Raw genomic sequence first — 17,984 nt, forward strand, 5'->3', positions numbered from 1 at the left:
AGCTGGGAGGGGGGAAAGGTTACCTATAATGGGTTTTCATCCCAGACGTGGAGTTGGGTTTTCGAGACCACAGAGTTCCTGGGTACGTGTTCATGGGTAAAATTCCAAAGTAAGGTGGCTCAAGGTCCGTTACCGACTCACTGCGCATTTCGGAAGGATGTTCACTATATGTACCTGAATTGTTACTGAGTTTTCTGGAGCTGAACGTGTGGGTGATACAGGGGGTGGTCCTTCCCCTTCACCTACTTTTTTTTAATAAGTTTCTGAAAAGCATTCAACTTGAAAATAAGTTGGAAGTAAGCAATGTTACTTATTCAAAGAAAAGCGTGATTAGTCATTGGAAGTGAAAACTTTTAAAAGCCCATTTATTTATTTAGTGTGGTGGGTTCTTCGCTTGTCAGGTTTCATTTCTCTTTCTGTTTCCCCAAAGGCAGCAGGAGAAGGAGCTTCAGCTCCTTTTGGCTCCAGCCTTTCGCATCTCAAACCCCACAGCGTTTCTGCCGGGTTTCAGTTTTTTGCCGCATTATCCATTGAGATTTCTCTTTTGTCTCGCTACTTACTTTATTAGCTTTTCAGGAGGTGAAGATATTCCTTGTTGCATTTCAGACTTTATCAGAAGCTGCTGCTTGTGGCCCTGAGTTTATGGCTTGGGAAGACGGAGCAGGTGCTGCGGTTAGCTGGTACACGAGCATCGGGGCTGCTTTTGCCACAGGGCAGGAAAGAAATTCACATGAGTTTACCAGGCAGGACCAGATATCTATAGCAACGTATTTGTATATCCTGTGCTTTCTCTCTTGCAACACTGGTTGCTTAGGATACTGGCATTAAAACATGTAACAAAATCTGCCCTTTAGTCCAGGGTTCATTATCCATCCCAGGCCCATGTAATTGCACATTTCCCCTCCCAGTTCAGATCAGACCTGTTGACCAGCCCTGGGCAAAGCACGGTGTGGAAGATGTCATTATAATCCCATTTTGCAGCTTGTTTGCTACATGATCTTTTCTTACCGCTAGACATTTGTTGCTAGTTGGGGTGCCCGAGAACCCAGCTCCCTCTTGTAGCTTGGTCCGCAGGAACTGGAGTCTTCTTAAATACATCTGTGCATTGACTGAGTTGGTGAGCAATGGTGCTACCAGACCTCAGAACATTTCTCCTCGAGGGTGCGTTTCTGAAGTGTGGCAGCACAGATCTTTAGTGACTGAGGCTTTTATTTGGACTACCTGTGGGTTTTGTTTGTTTTTTTAATACAAGTATCAAACTTTAAAAAATACAGCCTCAGAACAAGGCACCACAGTTGCTGAATTGCCCCAGAGGAGCAGGACCTCCTCATGGCTCTTGTCTTCACCTGACCATAGAAAAAAGGATATTGAGGCTATTTCACAGAATGGCTGAGGTTGGTAGGGACCTTTAGAAATCGTCCAGTCCACGCTCCCTGCTCAAGCAGGCTCAGGTAGAGCAGATTGCTCAGGACCGTGTCCAGCTGGATTTTCAGTATCTCCAAGGATGGAGGCTTCACAGTTTCTCTGGGCAACCTATGCTGGTGTTTGACCACCATCACTATAAAGCAGTGTTTCCAAGCAAAGCCTTTCTTAACATGATGCTCGCAAGGTCCCTGTGGGCTAAATCCTTTTGTCTGTTCTTCTGCAGCCCAAGGCAGAAGGCACCAGTGATGGATCTGACACTTGAGGTGTTTTAGTAAAATGATCTTCCACACCTGTGGGAATGGTTCTTGCATTTCAGACCAACTTCGAGCAGTATTTGATGTCTGGCTTATGCTGTTCATTTGCTTGGGGCTCCTCAGCCCCAGAGGCACTGTGCCTCAGCTTCAGAACCGTAACAGATCTCAGACATGCTTGTTTAGTTTTATAAGTGATCACTGCAAGAAAAACGGTGCCAGATTTCCCCCTGCAAAGCAGATAGCTCAGATAATATAAAAGGTGTTTATTCTATTTCTCTGTGCACTTTCTCTGCTGGAGAGCACTTCTGTCCTGTAGACAGGCATTTCATCAATTTTCCTTTTTTTACTAACACTAAATCAGTATTCAACGGGGTTTGCACAGGGAAGTGCACCTCTAAGGAGTCATTCCTCCTTTTGCAGCCCTAGCTGATGCACTAAGAGTGTCCCATCAGGAGTTCAGTTCAAGGGATTTTTGCCTTCAGAAGGTTTGCAGTGAAAAAGCTGGGTTGGCCTCCAGCTCTCCAGGCTGTGTGCTCCGAGAATGCTTCTACCTGCAGTAACTGGTGGTTGACAAAGTGTTCATGTAGAAGTAGGATGCACTGAGCTTTGCTACAAGTATTTCAAATACTTCAGGGCGTGGATGCTGACAACCCTTCCATCTATTGGTAAAAACACAGAATTGCTACTTCAGCTGTTTAACTGGTGTGTACCTCGGCCTCAGTAAGAGACCTTTTTTTCTCATTGCTAGGCTTTTGCTACGAGATTATTGCTTACTTTTGTTGAGCCTAGAAGGACAGAGGATATATTCAAGTAGGAGTTCTCTGGCATCTTGGTTTCTAGCCTGGCTGAATGTAGGCTTATTGCAGGCAGGCAGCAGCACCACATAATTTTAACAAAAATTTTGGTGTGAAACTGGAACAAAAATGCATCTGCATTTCCCCCTGTTTGAGCCTTACATGACTGAGCATTGCTTTCATGAGCAGTGATACACTTGTGAAGTCTACTGGTCTGCGGTTATACTTCCGAGCTTTTCCTTGTCTGATCACCTCAAGGGCATTCCTGTGATGATTTTTGTTACTGCCATGATAGTGCCGGATGTTCTGAGGGCTTTTGCTCATCATGCTAAGCCGGGATAGACCTTGCTGCAATGTATGCAGCATCACTTCCCTGGATTTCACCCTGGCGTGATGGGAAATGAGGGACAGGCAGGCTGTAATTGGAGTTAGGACTCCGTCGACTGCCCAGGGCAGTGTTGGGTGCAAGGATGTCTCTCCTTCCTTGCCTTCTACACCCACTGCAGCAGGAGATTTGGCTGGTACAGGCTCATTAAGAAATGTCCCACAGCCCTAATCACAGGACTGACCTGAGCATCCCAGACTCACTCCCTGTGATTTCCATTAGCAGCCATCCTCTGAGTGGTCTTGTGGCTAAATCAGCCGGTGAGCCTCTGGAAAGTGATTTGATGAAAGCATTTTATAGCAATCGAATGAAATGTCAGTTGGATGCCAGCAGCAGGGGTTGCTGTCATGATTAATGAGGTATTTAGGCGTTTCACTTTGGAGGAGCTACCTGCAACACAATTCACATCGAAGCTGGGTGTTTTTAGATCGGCTTTAATAAATTAATGTTAATGTTGGATATTTAATTATTTCTAACAAATTAGTTACAGCAACTGCAGGGTTGCATTTGGGTTGAACACATTATGAAGCCTTTCAGAAAGCTGATGTGCAAAAAAGGTTGGTATTCAGAGCATGGCACATTACTTTTCTGGTATAAAACAATGTAAAAGAAGAAGAAAGGTTGAAATAACCTGTGATTTGTTGAATGCAAAGACTAGTTGAATATAAAGCTTTTGAAGCGGATGTTAAATGAGCATCCATCCAAGTAACAGGATATATCTTACCACTAGTAGAAGTAGTGAAATCTAATAAATGAAATGAACACCTTACCTCTTTGTTGTCCGGGGCCCTCTATTTTAAAGGGAACAAGAACAATAAAGATATTACAGGAGCAGGGGAAAATGGCATTGAACCTTTTCAAACCTCTTTTGACTAGCAGTTGGAAGTTTTATGGTCCCTTAACCCTGTGCGTGGTTAAAGCTGAGGTTACTTCTGCTTAAAGTCCAGCTCCTGCATTGAACGGGCTCTGCCAATCCTCCTGCCTTTCTCCCAGGGAAGTCCGAGACAGTGGCAGGTGCAGCAGGGACCGCTTTTGGATGGGGACGGTAGTTCTTACAAAGCGCTCAGGCATCATGAAGTGAAGGGGTTCATTGAAAGATGGAACCTGGAGGTACCTCCTTGCCCAAGGACAGAAACATAGTGTCACAATTTCTGCTCTGAAAAAAAAAAAAGGATCACTGTCCACATATTTTTTTGCTCCAAGCCGCTGTTTTCTGGAAATCGACTGCAGCTAAGTAGAATATTGTGTTTTCTGCCCTTGGCACTGCAAGGATGAGTATCTGGAGCAGGGGAGATTCAGAGATGGATATGCAGCGGGAGCATCTGGGAGTTAGTGGTTTAACTGGAGGGCAGCCCAGTGCTCTCCTAGAGATGATGCTGGCAGGGACAGGGAGTGGTAGCATCCCTGCATGTTGGAAGCAAGCAGAGGTATGTCATGGGCCCGGAGAAAACTCTGCAATATAATGGGCAAAAATAAAGCTGCCAATAGTTCAGCTCCAAAGCTTTTCTAGAAAACAGAAGTGCTAATGACAACCCAGATTTCTGTTAAGCCCGATACATTGAACTAATGAGCAGCTGGCTGGTTTTTGTCTCTGAGCATTAAGCCACAGAGCAGGATGTGGATTTTTACATTGCTGAGGCTATGCAGAGACTAAGTAGAGTACAAATAAAACAAGCTTAAATTCAGCTGTTGAAAATCTCTCTGCTGTAGAGCAACTTACTTTTTGCTGACCTTTAACATTTTTTTTTTAAATAGGTTCTTATGCGTGCCTGGGATTCTTACTGTCTGGGAAGTGCTTAGCCCGTGTTGTATTTTGCCTGGTCTCTGCACTCTTTGTTGCTTAGCTCTTGCCATTTACTGAGTGGCCACGTGGTGTAACCTGCCTACTGCACCGGCTGTGAGCAAGCCTAACGAGGGCGTAACAGGCTGTGCAGAGAAATGTCATTGATGCTGGACCAGTTTTATGCAAACCAAAACCAGAGGGGTTTGGATGTGACTTTGGGCAAAGCTTGTGAATAAACTTCTTGGATCCGGGGAAGGAGGCGCAGCTCAGCCTTTTGCTTGGCTGCTTGGGTTGGTATTGCTGGGATGCCATCGAAGGCTGAAAGGGACAAAAGCCAAAAATATATTATGGTTTTGTTTGTTTTCTGTTGTTTCCTAAGTGCAAATAGACCACCTTTCATTTTCCTGAAGGAGCTTTCCTGTTGCTGGGTGGTCGCACCTGCATGGTCACCTGCACCGTATGGGGCACTGTCAGTGGATGGGACAAACCCAGCCCCCTCCTGACATCCTGATAAAATCCTGAGGTTAAAATGCCTTTTTTCTCACATTGGGGAATATTGAACTTACTGAATAAGCTTAAATAGAAGTATAAACCCCACTAAACCTGAAAGGAGTTGCTTTGCCGAACATTTTGCTGTAAAAAGCCCTTTTCCCTGCTTGTCCGGGAGGGCAGAGGATTGTGATCTGCTCGAAAGGATGAAGTACCTTGTGTTGGTGCTGCTGTTGCAGTGACCCGTCTGCTTGCGCTGCCCCCACAGTTGAGAAAAAGAGGGAGAAGTCTTTTGGGGTGATGCTGTTGAGCATGGGCTGTGCTGAGCTTACCCTTGCTGCAGCCTTCTGCGACCCCCATGGTGCTGCAAGCAGCACCGACCCAGCCCCACCGCGCTGGGGGGCTGCCGTGGGGCGAGAGGTGCAGGGAGGAAGGAGATGCTCCATAAGCCAAGGAGTTTCAGAGATCATCTGCATGATGCAAACACTGCTGGCACAGAGCCGCCTGCCCTTCCTGCTCCTTGTTCACCCCGGCTTACTTTCACTTTTGAACAGATGGATTTTACTTTTCATCGTTGCTGCTGTCCCTGGCTGCTCCTGCTCGATTGTCACAGCAGATCAGCCTGGTGGGGTGGGTCAGGAGCTGGAATCCAGACCTGGGCATCACAAACCATATGAAAGAGGAGCAGGACAGAGGAGAACTTAAATAACGAGGATTATTATTTCGCAGATAATAAGGATTAATAATAAGGATTAGTATTTCCTGAACAGACCCTCCTGAACTACCTTCCCTTGTCCTTCTGCAGCGTACTAGAACTGAGAGGGCCTAAAGGAGAGGAAAAAAGGCCAAATGAAATGAATTTTCCTATTGCCTAGTTTCCTAGACTTACAGCATCCCTTTTTTCCTCTTTCCCCCTTGCCCTGGGCTGCATTTCCCACAGGGCTCTGCCTGTCCCAGCCCCTCTCCACGGCGTGGGGCTGGAGCTGAGGCGGATGCTGTCTCATTTTACAGCCACTGAACACAGATCCAGAAGAGGATGGGGAAGCAGAACAGCAAGCTGCGCCCTGAGGTGCTCCAGGACCTGCGCGAGAACACCGAGTTCACAGACCACGAGCTGCAGGAGTGGTACAAGGGCTTCCTAAAAGATTGCCCAACGGGCCATTTGACTGTAGAAGAGTTCAAAAAAATATACGCAAATTTTTTCCCCTACGGCGACGCGTCGAAGTTTGCAGAGCACGTCTTCCGCACCTTCGACACCAATGGCGACGGGACGATTGACTTTAGGGAATTCATCATCGCCCTGAGCGTCACCTCCCGGGGCAAGCTGGAACAGAAGCTGAAGTGGGCATTTAGTATGTATGACCTGGATGGCAACGGGTACATCAGCCGTGGGGAAATGCTAGAAATAGTGCAGGTGAGGCGCCGTCTCTATTTGATGTTTTATTCGTGCTGCTGTAACCTCTTCATCCTGAGACAGGTAGAACTGGAGATGAGGGATGTGCTGAGCTGGGTCACTGCTGCCCCAGGGAGGCTCCTGAGCCCACAGTTCCCAAAGGGACACTGGGGTCCATGGTGGGACCTATGAGATGCAGATGAGAGACGGCCCTGAGATACAAACAGGGCGCTTGTGCAACTGGCCTGCAGCCAAAAATCTTGCAGCTCTCCCCAGGGATCGCTTAGCGGCATGTTGTTGGGATCAAAATAGACCCAATGCAAATGTTACTGACCTGATTAATCTCAGAATGAATACTTTGAAACATCAAATCTGAGTCAACATGAGCTCTGGATGAAAGGCTGTAGCATGTCTTTGTTTCCGGAAGGCTGGAAACATGTAGCCCATGGGCTGTAGCAGGGGGGCGTGTAGGCAGTTCCCGGTGCCCCTGCCCCACGCGCCGGCTGGGGCTCGGCCTCGTCAGAGGGCTGCTTGCCACCCACGCTGGGGCTGAGATCTGTCTCCAGTGCGCTGCAAGGGGCTCTGGGAAGCACCTCATGCATTCAGCCGGTGCCAGCGCCCTGGCCATCAGGCCTCATGGCTGAGCGGGGACCATTAGGAGGAGGGCTAGGACTGCAGACGTCCTGAAGAGGTCTCATCTAAGTCTGAAAATGCATTTCCTTACCCATCCACAAAGAAAAGCAATCCCTATTCCTATATATTATTCATATTCACCTGTAATCCATACAACACCCTGCACGCACACACTTAACTGAGTGTATGTTGAGAGCCAGCCAAAGAGGTGATGGCTTAGCCCAGTTGCAGAAAAGAGAATTACACACCATTGCCTCCTGTATTTTAGCTCAGTCCTGCTCGTACGTTAATCTAGACCCTGACTTTCAGTTAAACTGACCTAGCGGTGCGGGAGCTTCTTTTGAAGCTTGAATGAATACAGGAAAGAAAAATAAAAAGGGCTGCAGTCAGAAACTCCTATTTGTTTTGCTTTATAAAGTCCTGCAGCTGCCTGCCAGGGTCAGCTGCATTGTTTTTATTGCTACAGGCTGAAATTCTTTTTCTCAGGCTTGATGCTTTATTGTTTGGGTCGTGTTTTTCCTATATCTTTGTTTTTCTATTTTTTTAATACTCAGGCAATCTACAAAATGGTTTCATCAGTGATGAAGATGCCGGAAGATGAATCCACTCCCGAGAAGCGAACAGACAAGATCTTCAGACAGATGGACACAAACAACGATGGTAGGCTCCCACCAGCACCCCCTCATAGGCTCTAGAAGTAGAGGTTTTCTAGCCCAGCGCTGGTAGAAGCAGATGGTGGTATTTCAGGAGGAGGGGTAGAGGGCAGGGATGTCTCCACCAGCGCCTCTGGTCTCTGCCTGGCCTCGGTGAGCATCTGCAGTCCATAACAAATAGGGTGAATAAGGGGGCAGTGGGTGAGAGACCTTTCCTGCTGTGGGGCTGGAAGGGGAGCAGTCCTTCCTCCGCATTTCATGAGTGAATCCCCTTCTGCAGAGGCTCCTTTGAAAATCCTGTGAGTCTTTGGGTTGTTTTCTTTGGGCATAGCATAAACTACGCACCGAGGTTTTGCTCCTGTTGCCCTTGATCGAGTTGCACTCCTGTGCTTGTCATCGGTAATGTGGGTTGGGGATGCTGTTGGGTACCCAATTTGGGAAAGCAAAAATTCCCCTGGGTCCATAATACTTCTTTTCTGTGCATGTCTATGGCATGTGTCCATATATGCATGGTCACATTTGAATCTGCAGTGTTTACTCTGTTGCAGTGCGTGTGGCAGGGGGATGTAACAGCTCCCGAGCTAATTATGGAGCCACTTGACAGATTACCTGACAGTGCACCCATCACAGCCTGTCCACCTGAGCTAGCTCATTTCCTTAGGCTTGAAAAACACAGGCAAAATGAAACAATTTCCTCTGCCCGTCAGCCTGCTGACATGTTTCCTCTCATCCTACTTGAGATGGAGCTTTTCCTGGGAATTATCCTGGTAGCAGCTAAGGTGGCAGCTCCCCACATCAAAATCAGGAGCTGTATCCTACTGATGCACTCAGCAGGAGCCAAGATTTCCTTCTAGTACTGAGATATGGAGACATGAAAAAACATGATCTTATGTATAGAAAGGTTTTTATTTAAAATAATTTTATGGCTGTATTTTGGCATCTGCAGATGCAGCCCCCAGGGCAAATTCCTGGCCTTGCTGAAGTCCTTGCATATTTTACCTTTAACTTCATCAAAATTAGCACTTCATCCCCTGGCTTCACATGTGGAGGGCCCTACAATAACATGATTAAAGTATTTTTTCTTATGCAGAGAAAGTAGCAGTGCATGCAGATGTGCAACAGAGTAGTGGTCAAAAAAACTGCTATATACATCCTCCATCTGATGCACTTTGTTGCTGAAATAACATCATCGTTTTTGCAGTAAAATACCAGCCCTGTAAGCCGTGCAGTGCCAAGCAGTAAAGTCTGTGCACGGGGAAGCGCGTGTGCTCTTGGTGGCTGGAAATATTTCTTCTTCCCTATCTGACTGTTGGACATTGCAAATAGATTTTGATTTGTACTTTGCTTTTAAATATTGTAAGGAAAGAAGAAAACTGATCAATGTTCTGATAGTTATAAGTACTCTTTTTCAGGCTGATAAAAACCTAAGAGAACGCTTGGTTTGGGAACATTGGCTTAAACCCCAGAAATTAAGACAGAAGTGTGCCACAGGTTGTTTAGCTTCTGTGATTTCTACAAGAGGAAGGTTTGCTTATTTTGACCTGTTTGACCTGATTCAGGTGCTGGCCACCGAGCTCAGTCCTTTCCCCATCCTTGTGGCAGGCTGGGAGCATCCTGGGGCTGGTGAAAACCAGCACAATGAGCTTGTGCCTCCCTGCCTTCGGGGGCACGTGGCCAAAAGTGGCAGCAGGCAGCTGCCAAGTGCAAGATATTCATGCATGGGTCCTGCCTGTCTCGAGTGGAGCATGTGGGTTGGGTAAGGACGGCCCTGGGGCATTGTGTGCAGGTAGGGGTAGGTTGTGCTGGGAGCATGAGATAGTGGGACATCAGCAGACACAGTGTCAGGGACGCAGCAGATGCTTGTCTCCTCCGGTTCGTAGGGAAAAGTGTTTCATTTCTCATTAATATTTCTATGGCTTATTTCTGCCATGGTTCAGAGTAGTGGAGCAGGAGAGTATTGGTGATAGCAGGCAAGGCAGAGGTTGCTTACAGGCTCCCAATGACATTTGTGCAGGGGTCTGGTCTCGAGTTTGGGAAAAACCTGCCAGGAAGCTTGGTTGCCCCGGGATGAGGTCTGACAGACCAGATGGGATCTTTCCTCCTTGCCATACCGAGCCATGCTGTGCCATGGGACTGTTGGAGCCAGGGCGGTTGCTCCTCATGGTTGCTTTTCCAGAGATTGCCTTTTCAGACCCACGGACTGTTACAGGGTCCATCCAAGTCAGTGCCCCTGGCTTGAACCAAAGCTGTGTAAAGCAGAAACGCTCAGGAGCAATGCGTGGCCGTAGGTGGCTCCCCAAGGCTGGCTTTTCTTGCTGTCCTGTGAAACTGCTGCTGTTCCCGCACACCCAGCAGGGCACAGCAAGTGGCTTGTAGAGTCATAGAATCGTAGAATGGTTTGGGTTGGAAGGGACATTTAAAAGTCATCTAGTCCACCCCCCTGCCATCACACGTCTTCGTGACACTGCCATGTCTTCAACTAGACCGGGTTGCTCAGAGCTTTGGTAGGTGCAGGAGAAGCCATCACTGCTCAGCCCTACATGTCACAACAAACAAGGGAGCAGAGTGGGGCAATTTGGGATATTTAGGTTTAAAGTGTCATTTTCAAAGTGTGTACTCTTCAGGTACCACACCTCGTGTTCATGTGTCATGTAATATGTATAGTCTGGTTCTGGGCAAAAAACTGCCAAATTACATTAGAACAGTTGGGTTTATATTTGGTACTGTCTTTTTAAATAAAAAAATAACAGTTATTATGCTAGATTGTTTTGCAGAAGAAAAATACATCTGGGCTTAAGGGCTTGAGTAGGATTTGGCTGCTGTGCATTGCACTAAATTCCCCTGAATGCCTTTGTGATAGATTAAATATACGTGTGTTGCTTCGGGGAGGGAAGGATTTTTCAAGCTACAGCAATGGTGGTGGCAACAGCTGACATTTTAAAAATTACATCCCTTTTGGTCTTCTTCCCTTTCAGGTAAACTGTCGCTGGAAGAGTTCATCAAAGGTGCCAAGAGCGATCCCTCCATTGTGCGGTTGTTACAGTGCGACCCCAGTAGCGCGAGTCAGTTCTGATTAAAGTGGACAGTGTGCACAGAGAATCTCGGCTTGTGTCCTTCAAGCTTTGCTCGCAAACGGATGCCTTCTCAACCATCCCTCCACACTTTGCAGATAAGATCCCATTGCCAGGTTGTGTGCGCCTGTGTCCGAGCGATCCAGCCCTCGCTCCCTTCGCTAACACCAGTGCAGCTCTCCTTCGGCAGCTCCATTTCTGCTTCCCCACAAATGTTATGATTCACTCTACACATTTTAAACATTAATCGAAAGGTATGTTTACATGCAGCTACAAAAGAGTTCAAATCTCTGGTGAGATACCACTTCACTTAGTCGGTAAGAAAGGTGATGTTCTAGTAGATCCCAAGAAGATACTAGGTAGGACTTTTACCCGACATAGCAGATGGTAGATAATTTATTTTGCTTCAGAAGTTACTGTGTAAAAAAAAAAAAAAAAACAAAACACAAAGCAGACTGAATGGAGTAGGAAGTTTAAAAAAAAAAAAAAAGGAAAAAAAAAAAAAAAGCAGCTTTCCTGGGCATGGTTCCAATTTTCTTTTTGAGGAAAATTGCTTGCACTTATCTAATGGTCTTTACTTTCTTTTAATATATATATAAATTATATATATATGGTGAAGTAAAATTTTAAATATTTAGGTCATCTATTTAAGGCATAAAGTAGTATTCGAGCTTCGTTTCTTCTAGTTGTCTGTGATTTATTCAGATCTTGGAGATTGTTTTTTTTGTGATATTTATGCATTAGCAAATTGCTGTTCCAAAAGAATTGCATGACTAGCAGTTTGTGGATATTTCACTCTGTTTAATTCCTGAATGCAAATATTTGTTCATTTTTACTGTCAGTTGTTCCAACATTACTGTATTAACAAAAGACCTGAAAGGAGTTCATCCTCATTTTGTATTTCTCAGTGGAGTCCTACTTTTGGTGGTTGCTGCGTTAAATGGCTTTTGAGTGCCCCGAGGTGATGTGACTCGCACTGCTGTTCTTGACTTGGCTACACCTCCTCCCTTTTGCTGTCGATATGTTAATAGTCTTGTGCATTCCAGTGTTATTTAATATCTGCCTAATGCCAAGAAATATTAATTGAAATAAAAGACTACTTTTCTTGTCACTGCCTGTCTTGGTCATGCAACAAGTTCCTGGCATCGCGTATTTGGGGGAAGGATGAGGCGGGCGCCTGTGGGATCCTGCTCCGTACCAGCTGGATCCTGGGTGAAGGCAATTCTTTGGTGACGACTGCGGGAAGCTGACAGCTCAGTTTCTGCTGGATGTGGAGCAGCTCAAGGTGGTGGAGGAAGGCTGCCAGCTCCACTGGCCAGGCTGTTGTGACCACAGATTTACAGAATAAAAGTACCTTGCTCCTGTCAGGTACCAGGTATGTGCTGTTGGAATTAAAGTTTGACATTGGTAGCATGGAAAGCAGTTTTCCCCACGTTCTGCAGGTAGCTGCTTAAGCCTGTCCTCTCTGCAGAACAAAGTATCAACAAATGATTTGGCCTGAGGTTAATGTTAAGCATGTAATTAAAGGATTTTTGCTGCGTAGAATGTGCTAGTAGTGGTTAGCTGGTAATACTTTAATATTAAAAAAAAAAAAAAGGGATGGTTGCAGTATCCAGATGGAAATGCATTGTTAGGTCAGACTTGGTCCACAATACAGGCTCATGTCAGTGCTGCCAAGCAGAAAAGCGTGTTCATTTCTTTCCTAGAAATTCAGATTTGAGCTATTAAACCAACAGTTCTTTCAACCACAACACCCTGCTGATGAGCGTAACCCTGAAAGCGAGGTTGATCAGAAGCCTGCCTGCTTTCCCTGGGTGAGCCCAGCAAAAAATGCAAACTATTGAAAAAAAATATATAACTCTGTGGTTGCTTATAGTCTGTCTCCACCTGTTTGTGTCCATGCTGGCTGGCTGCCAGAAAAGGTGGTGGTGTTAAAGATGCTGCAGATGTTCTTAGACTAATGATTCTTCTTGCACAGGCTGGGCAGCGGTTCTTCAGAAGCACAAGGTTGAGATGCGAATCAGCCACCGTGAGCTTTATCATCTCTCTGCACTCAGGAGAATGTGGAAAATCATCTCTGACCTTGCCACAGGATGGTGCCTCTGAAAGGGACTGCAGCATTTGAATCTAGTTTGTGTGATCTTAAAATGAGTCCGGCATATTTTTAGTCAAGCATTGCACAATATCCTTTTCTTAAGTACCAAGGATGTAAAAACCATTTTGCTATAGCATTCATAAATGCAGCAGTTCCTCTGTCATCATTCATCTGCTCTTGCAAGTGGGACTTCTGTCACCCTTTCCACCTTTTCCTGACATCTCACCTCTTCTGGTTTCTACTTCTGTCTGTAGCGAACAGCAAATTTAAGTGCTGTTTAACAAAGCCCAAACTCTTCTCATTGGGGAAAAAAAAAAGAAAAAACACTCAAAAAACTCCTTATAAGAGTTCATTTTGACCTTGTTTTTGCAGAAACCAAATGGAAGAGTTTGAATTTTAGTGGTAAAAAATTTGCCATTTCTTTGACATTACAATTTTGCTCTGGAATGTGCCGAGGTACCCACGATGGAGTTTGCTCTCCGCCGTGAGCTGGGCAGCCCCGTGCAGACACAGATTGTGTCCTGCTTCATCCAGCCCAATTTCTTCTGCTTTTCTCTTTGCATCTTTAAGCTTTTGAGTCCCAGGTTTGATTTTTTTTTTTTTTTGTCCCCCACTGTTTTCCCAGCTTTTCAGGAGTTTTTCAGGGCACAGTGAGTCAGCTCCATTTCAGACCAGGGCTGGCCGAGGGTATGCGAGCAAGGTGCTCCCAGCTTGCCTTTTGGAAAGCGAGGAAGATGCCCAAGAAATGTGATCACGCACAGCATCCCAGGAGAACCAGGGAGATGCTCTGAAGCCCAGCCAGGCTGAGGTTTTCAAAGGTGGCTTCTGATACAGGGAACCTTTTGATTGCAGGCCAGCTAAGTACTGTAAAGGGCTTTATCTGCTGCTGCCAAGCAGCTCTCTTCAGAAAATCAGACCTGCTTCAGGGGCTGAAGTTGTGCATCTGCAGTCACTGAGTAACTTTAAACATCTTGGCTGTGCTTTGAAGAGCTCCTCCGAGGACCCATCTTCTTCCCTGGCTGGTAACAAGGACTAAGAGGGGGGAGAATTTCCAGGCTCGTTCTCCAGGATGTGTTGTTTTAGAGTTGATCTGGGCGATGTTCAAACACGCTGGGGAGACTGGTGAAGAGCTCACAGAGCTTCACTGCTCACTGTGCTCCGGGGCTGCCTTTTGGGGAGGGACTGGTGTGTAGCGGGTTAATCACTTGCAAATTTATGTCCAAATCATTAATAGAAAACTTGTTAAGTGACTAGTGTTTTGGCAAATTGCATGTTTAATCAAAAATGGAATCTAACTTAGCGAAAGCAGAGTTTAGCACAAAAAACACCATCAGCGGGTCCGTTTCCACCTTGCTTTAATAAGCTATGTAATTATTTTCTCACCATGGAGATACCTAGCACTCCGAAAGGTCTGGCTAATTACTACATAAGTTCAGGCTTTTCTGTATGAATTGCAGGTCCTACTAAGCTAATTCAGAATTATGTCATTGCCTTTCAAATTAAGTTAGTGCCTGTCTGGTTGCAGCTTAACTCCAGCCTGGATGGCTGTCGTGGTTTAACCCCAGCCGGTAACTAAGCACCACACAGCTGCCTGCCCCCCTGGAGGGATGGGGAGGGGAACTGGGAAGGAATGTGAAACTTGAGGGTTGAGATAAGAATGATTTAATAATTAAAATATTATAACAAGAATAGTAATAATGATGATGATGGCGAAGAACAAGAAGGAAAGGAGGGAGAAGGGGAGAGGAATAAAATCCAAAGGGAAGCTAGAAAAGAAACCAAGTGATGCACAGTACAACTGCTCACCACCCGCTGACCGATGCCCAGCCAGTCCCCGAGCAGCCATCGGCCCCTCCCGGCCAACTCCCCTGTTATATACTCACCGTGATGCTCTATGGTATGGAACATCCCTTTGGCTAGTTCAGGTCAGCTGTCCTGGCTGTCCCCCCTCCCAATTTCTTGTGCCCCTCCAGCCCTCTGGCTGGCGGGGTCCAAGAAACTTAAAAAGTCCTTGACTTGGTTTAAACATCACCCAGCAACGACCAAAACCATCAGTGTGCCATCAACATCATTCTCACATAAAATCCAAAACACAGCACTGCACCAACTACTAAGAAGTAAAGTAACTCTGTCCCAGCTGAAACCAGGACAGGGGCAGAAGTGCTTAGATTTGGTGTCGAGTTTCTCTGTCACCAGGTTTGTGTTGGCCCTTTGCTTTTAAATAAAGCCCTTTACAGCATATTTTTAGTTGTTAGCCTCTGGGTGGTGAACACCTGCAAAGAACAACGTGAGCATCTCTGCAGCCACCGGGAGGAAGGTCTCCGTGGACAGTCCTGATCCATTATGTAGAGCACCCTGTATACATATTTAAAGGTTAGGAACAGCTATCAACTTTAATGGTCCAGGAGGCAGATTGGCATTTTGAAATCCCCAGGCACGACAGCAGGTACATTGCTGATGAACCACATAATTAACATGACCTCTTTCAGGAGGAGAGATACTTCATTGAAAAGAAGGAAAAGGCGAGAAGGAGAGCAGGGTGACTCTCTGTGTTGAAGCTGTGGAGATGTGCCCACACATCTGGGAGCAGCGTGCCTGCAAGCAGACCTTACCTGTTGCCCACCTGTATCAGGTGTGAGGGTTTGGACCCAGCCATGCTTCTGAACAGTCTGTCGTGGTTACTGTGGTTAAAAGGCAGCCAGTGCATCACCAGAGGGTCAGGTGAATCCCAGGCTGATGGCCATGTCACCCAGAAACTACTGGCCAGAAGAAGGAGGTGAGGAAGCTCTTGCAGCAGCTGCCTGGTGTCTTCAGGGACACAGGGGTAAGCCCACGACCACCAGCTGGGTGGGTCATTTTAACAGGCTGCCAGCAAGCTGGCTGTTCCTGGTAGAGGAGCGATTTATCCCAACCAAAATCTTCACTAATTGGGCTGTCATTAGAGGAAATCAACTGTCACCTGAAGGTGATTGATAAGGAAATTCCCCACCCTGCTCCTCTCCACGTACATTCTCCCACTTTGGTGTTTGGTGCTGCTGGGGCTCGGGTGGGTCAGGGCTGGCACCCTGGGTCATCCTCAGCTCCTCCAAACCCCCCCTGCCTGTAGGTCTGCTGCTCTGAGCACATCTTCGGTGTCTTCTCTACCTAGCACTGGGAGCTGCATTACTAAACCTCTGGGCACTACCAGCTTGAATCTGTGCTCCTGCGTCCCCACCCCAGCACTTTTTTACCTTTCCTGCACTTTTGCCCAGGACCTTGACAGCTTCTTTTGCCTTAACTGCATCTGACATGGAGCAGTATGGAACATGGTGCAGAAGGCAGATCACACTCTTAAGTCCAAGTTGGTCGCAGATATATTATAGCAAATATGACGAATTACATCCTGGATGAAGTTTGTCCCTGCATTCCTGCTCCTGTCACCCAGGCCATGCTGCAGGTAATGAGGTGCAAGCGAGGGAGCCTCTTTCTCCCTGGTTATGCTGGCCGTGCCTGCTCCTCTCCGGCGGTGGGGATGAGGTTGCCCTGCAGAAGAGAGCAGGAGTGGGGACAGGTCCCACTAAGGGTCGCATGCTGTCAGTGTCACCCACAGCAAAAACTTTCATCTTTCCCAGGTCAGGACACAGGTGTCTTTCCAGTCGCTATTTGCATTTCGCTCTTTAGTTTCAAAGTGAAAAAACTAATGTCCTGAAAGCCCAGTGTGGGTACAGATTCAGCCAGGGTTGAATCCAGGCTTTCTCCAGCAAAGTCTGGGGAAAAGGAGGCTCAGGGGGGACCTTATCGCTCTCTACATCTGCCTGACAGAAGGCTGTAGGCAGGTGGGGGTCGGTCTCTTCTCCCAGGTAACAAGTGACAGGACAAGGGGAAACAGCCTCGAGTTGCACCAGGGGAGGTTTAGGTTGGATATTAGGAAAAATTTCTTCTTTGAAAGGGTTGTCAAGCATTAGACCAGGCTGCCCAGGGAAGTGGTTGAGTCACCATCCCTGGAGGTATTTAAAAATGGGTAGGTACAGTGCTTGGGGAGATGGTTTAGTGGTGGACTTGGCAGTGCTGGGTTTGCAGTTGGACTTGATCTTAAAGGTCTTTTCCAACCTAAATGATCGTGTGATTCTATGAGTCTAAAGCCTCGGCCATGTGGCCGTGCATGGTCCTGCTCCATCTTGTCCTCACTGGCAAGAACAGCCACGTATTTCTTCTGTGTACTACAGCACCTCCAATGCATTCCTTGACTTGTTTGCACAGGAAGAAAATGCAAACCACCATGTCTAGCTGGTGTCTCCACATGGGTACATGCAAAAAGAAACACCCTCTTCCTCCCACATGGGGTTTGGGTTGTAGCCAGTACTGCGCTGAGCAGAGTCAAAAAGTCCAAAGGAGGCATCTGGCAGGCAGCCTCCCCAGGGTTTGCTCCTTTTCACCTCTGCAGGGCCTCATGTTGCTTCTGAGAACTTTTCTACTGCATCTTCGCTGTGGCTGCAGGGACAGCCCATGCTCACTGCACTATGGCTGTGGGAGCCAGTGTGGGGGTCTGTGGAGCAGGGCTGGGGCGCTCCTTGGCCTGGGTCTGAAGGCAAACGTGTGAATACAGTGGGGCAAGAATCCAGTAAGAGAAATCAGGGGGTGGTTTGGAGAAACGCTGAGGTGCCCAGGCTCAAAAGAGAGTGCCAGCTAACTCATATAATTAGGATATTGGCCCATCTCCTCTTATGGAGAAACAGAGGACCAGTATAGATAATCCTGTGCCTGAAGCTGGGAATCATCTTCCATTTGGACTGTTCCTTCAGGGGCAAGATGTCTTTGTGAGCTTTTTTTTAAAAGTATTTTTGGATCATCCGAGGGAAAGGCAATGTGCTGAGCATCACAGCATGGAGCTGGGGAGCATCATCCTCTCAGGGACACTGGGCGCCCCTACGTGCTGGAGCCAGCAAGGAGCAGCAGGCTGCCCATCTCCAGTTCCCCCAGGGATGCCATATGGGACCACCACTCTCCTTATCACAAAGGTGCAATAGCAA

General features: G+C 46.9%; 1 protein-coding gene across 5 annotated transcripts in view; it reads left to right on the forward strand.

The window, feature by feature from the left end:
• HPCAL1 (hippocalcin like 1) overlaps nucleotides 1-11,991 on the forward strand; it is a 66,700-nt gene extending 54,709 nt beyond the window's left edge. For all 5 annotated transcript variants that reach the window (XM_056343101.1, XM_056343100.1, XM_056343104.1 and 2 more), the window contains 3 exons: nucleotides 6,142-6,544; nucleotides 7,711-7,816; nucleotides 10,785-11,991. In XM_056343101.1, coding sequence (XP_056199076.1) covers nucleotides 6,167-6,544; nucleotides 7,711-7,816; nucleotides 10,785-10,882 — 582 coding nt within the window. In that variant the 5' untranslated portion in view covers nucleotides 6,142-6,166 and the 3' untranslated portion in view covers nucleotides 10,883-11,991. The remainder of the gene's footprint in view (nucleotides 1-6,141; nucleotides 6,545-7,710; nucleotides 7,817-10,784) is intronic.
• Nucleotides 11,992-17,984: the final 5,993 nt, after the last annotated feature.

The sequence above is a fragment of the Falco biarmicus genome, chromosome 6 (assembly GCF_023638135.1).
Source record: "Falco biarmicus isolate bFalBia1 chromosome 6, bFalBia1.pri, whole genome shotgun sequence".
In the NCBI taxonomy this organism is placed as follows: Eukaryota; Metazoa; Chordata; class Aves; order Falconiformes; family Falconidae; genus Falco; species Falco biarmicus.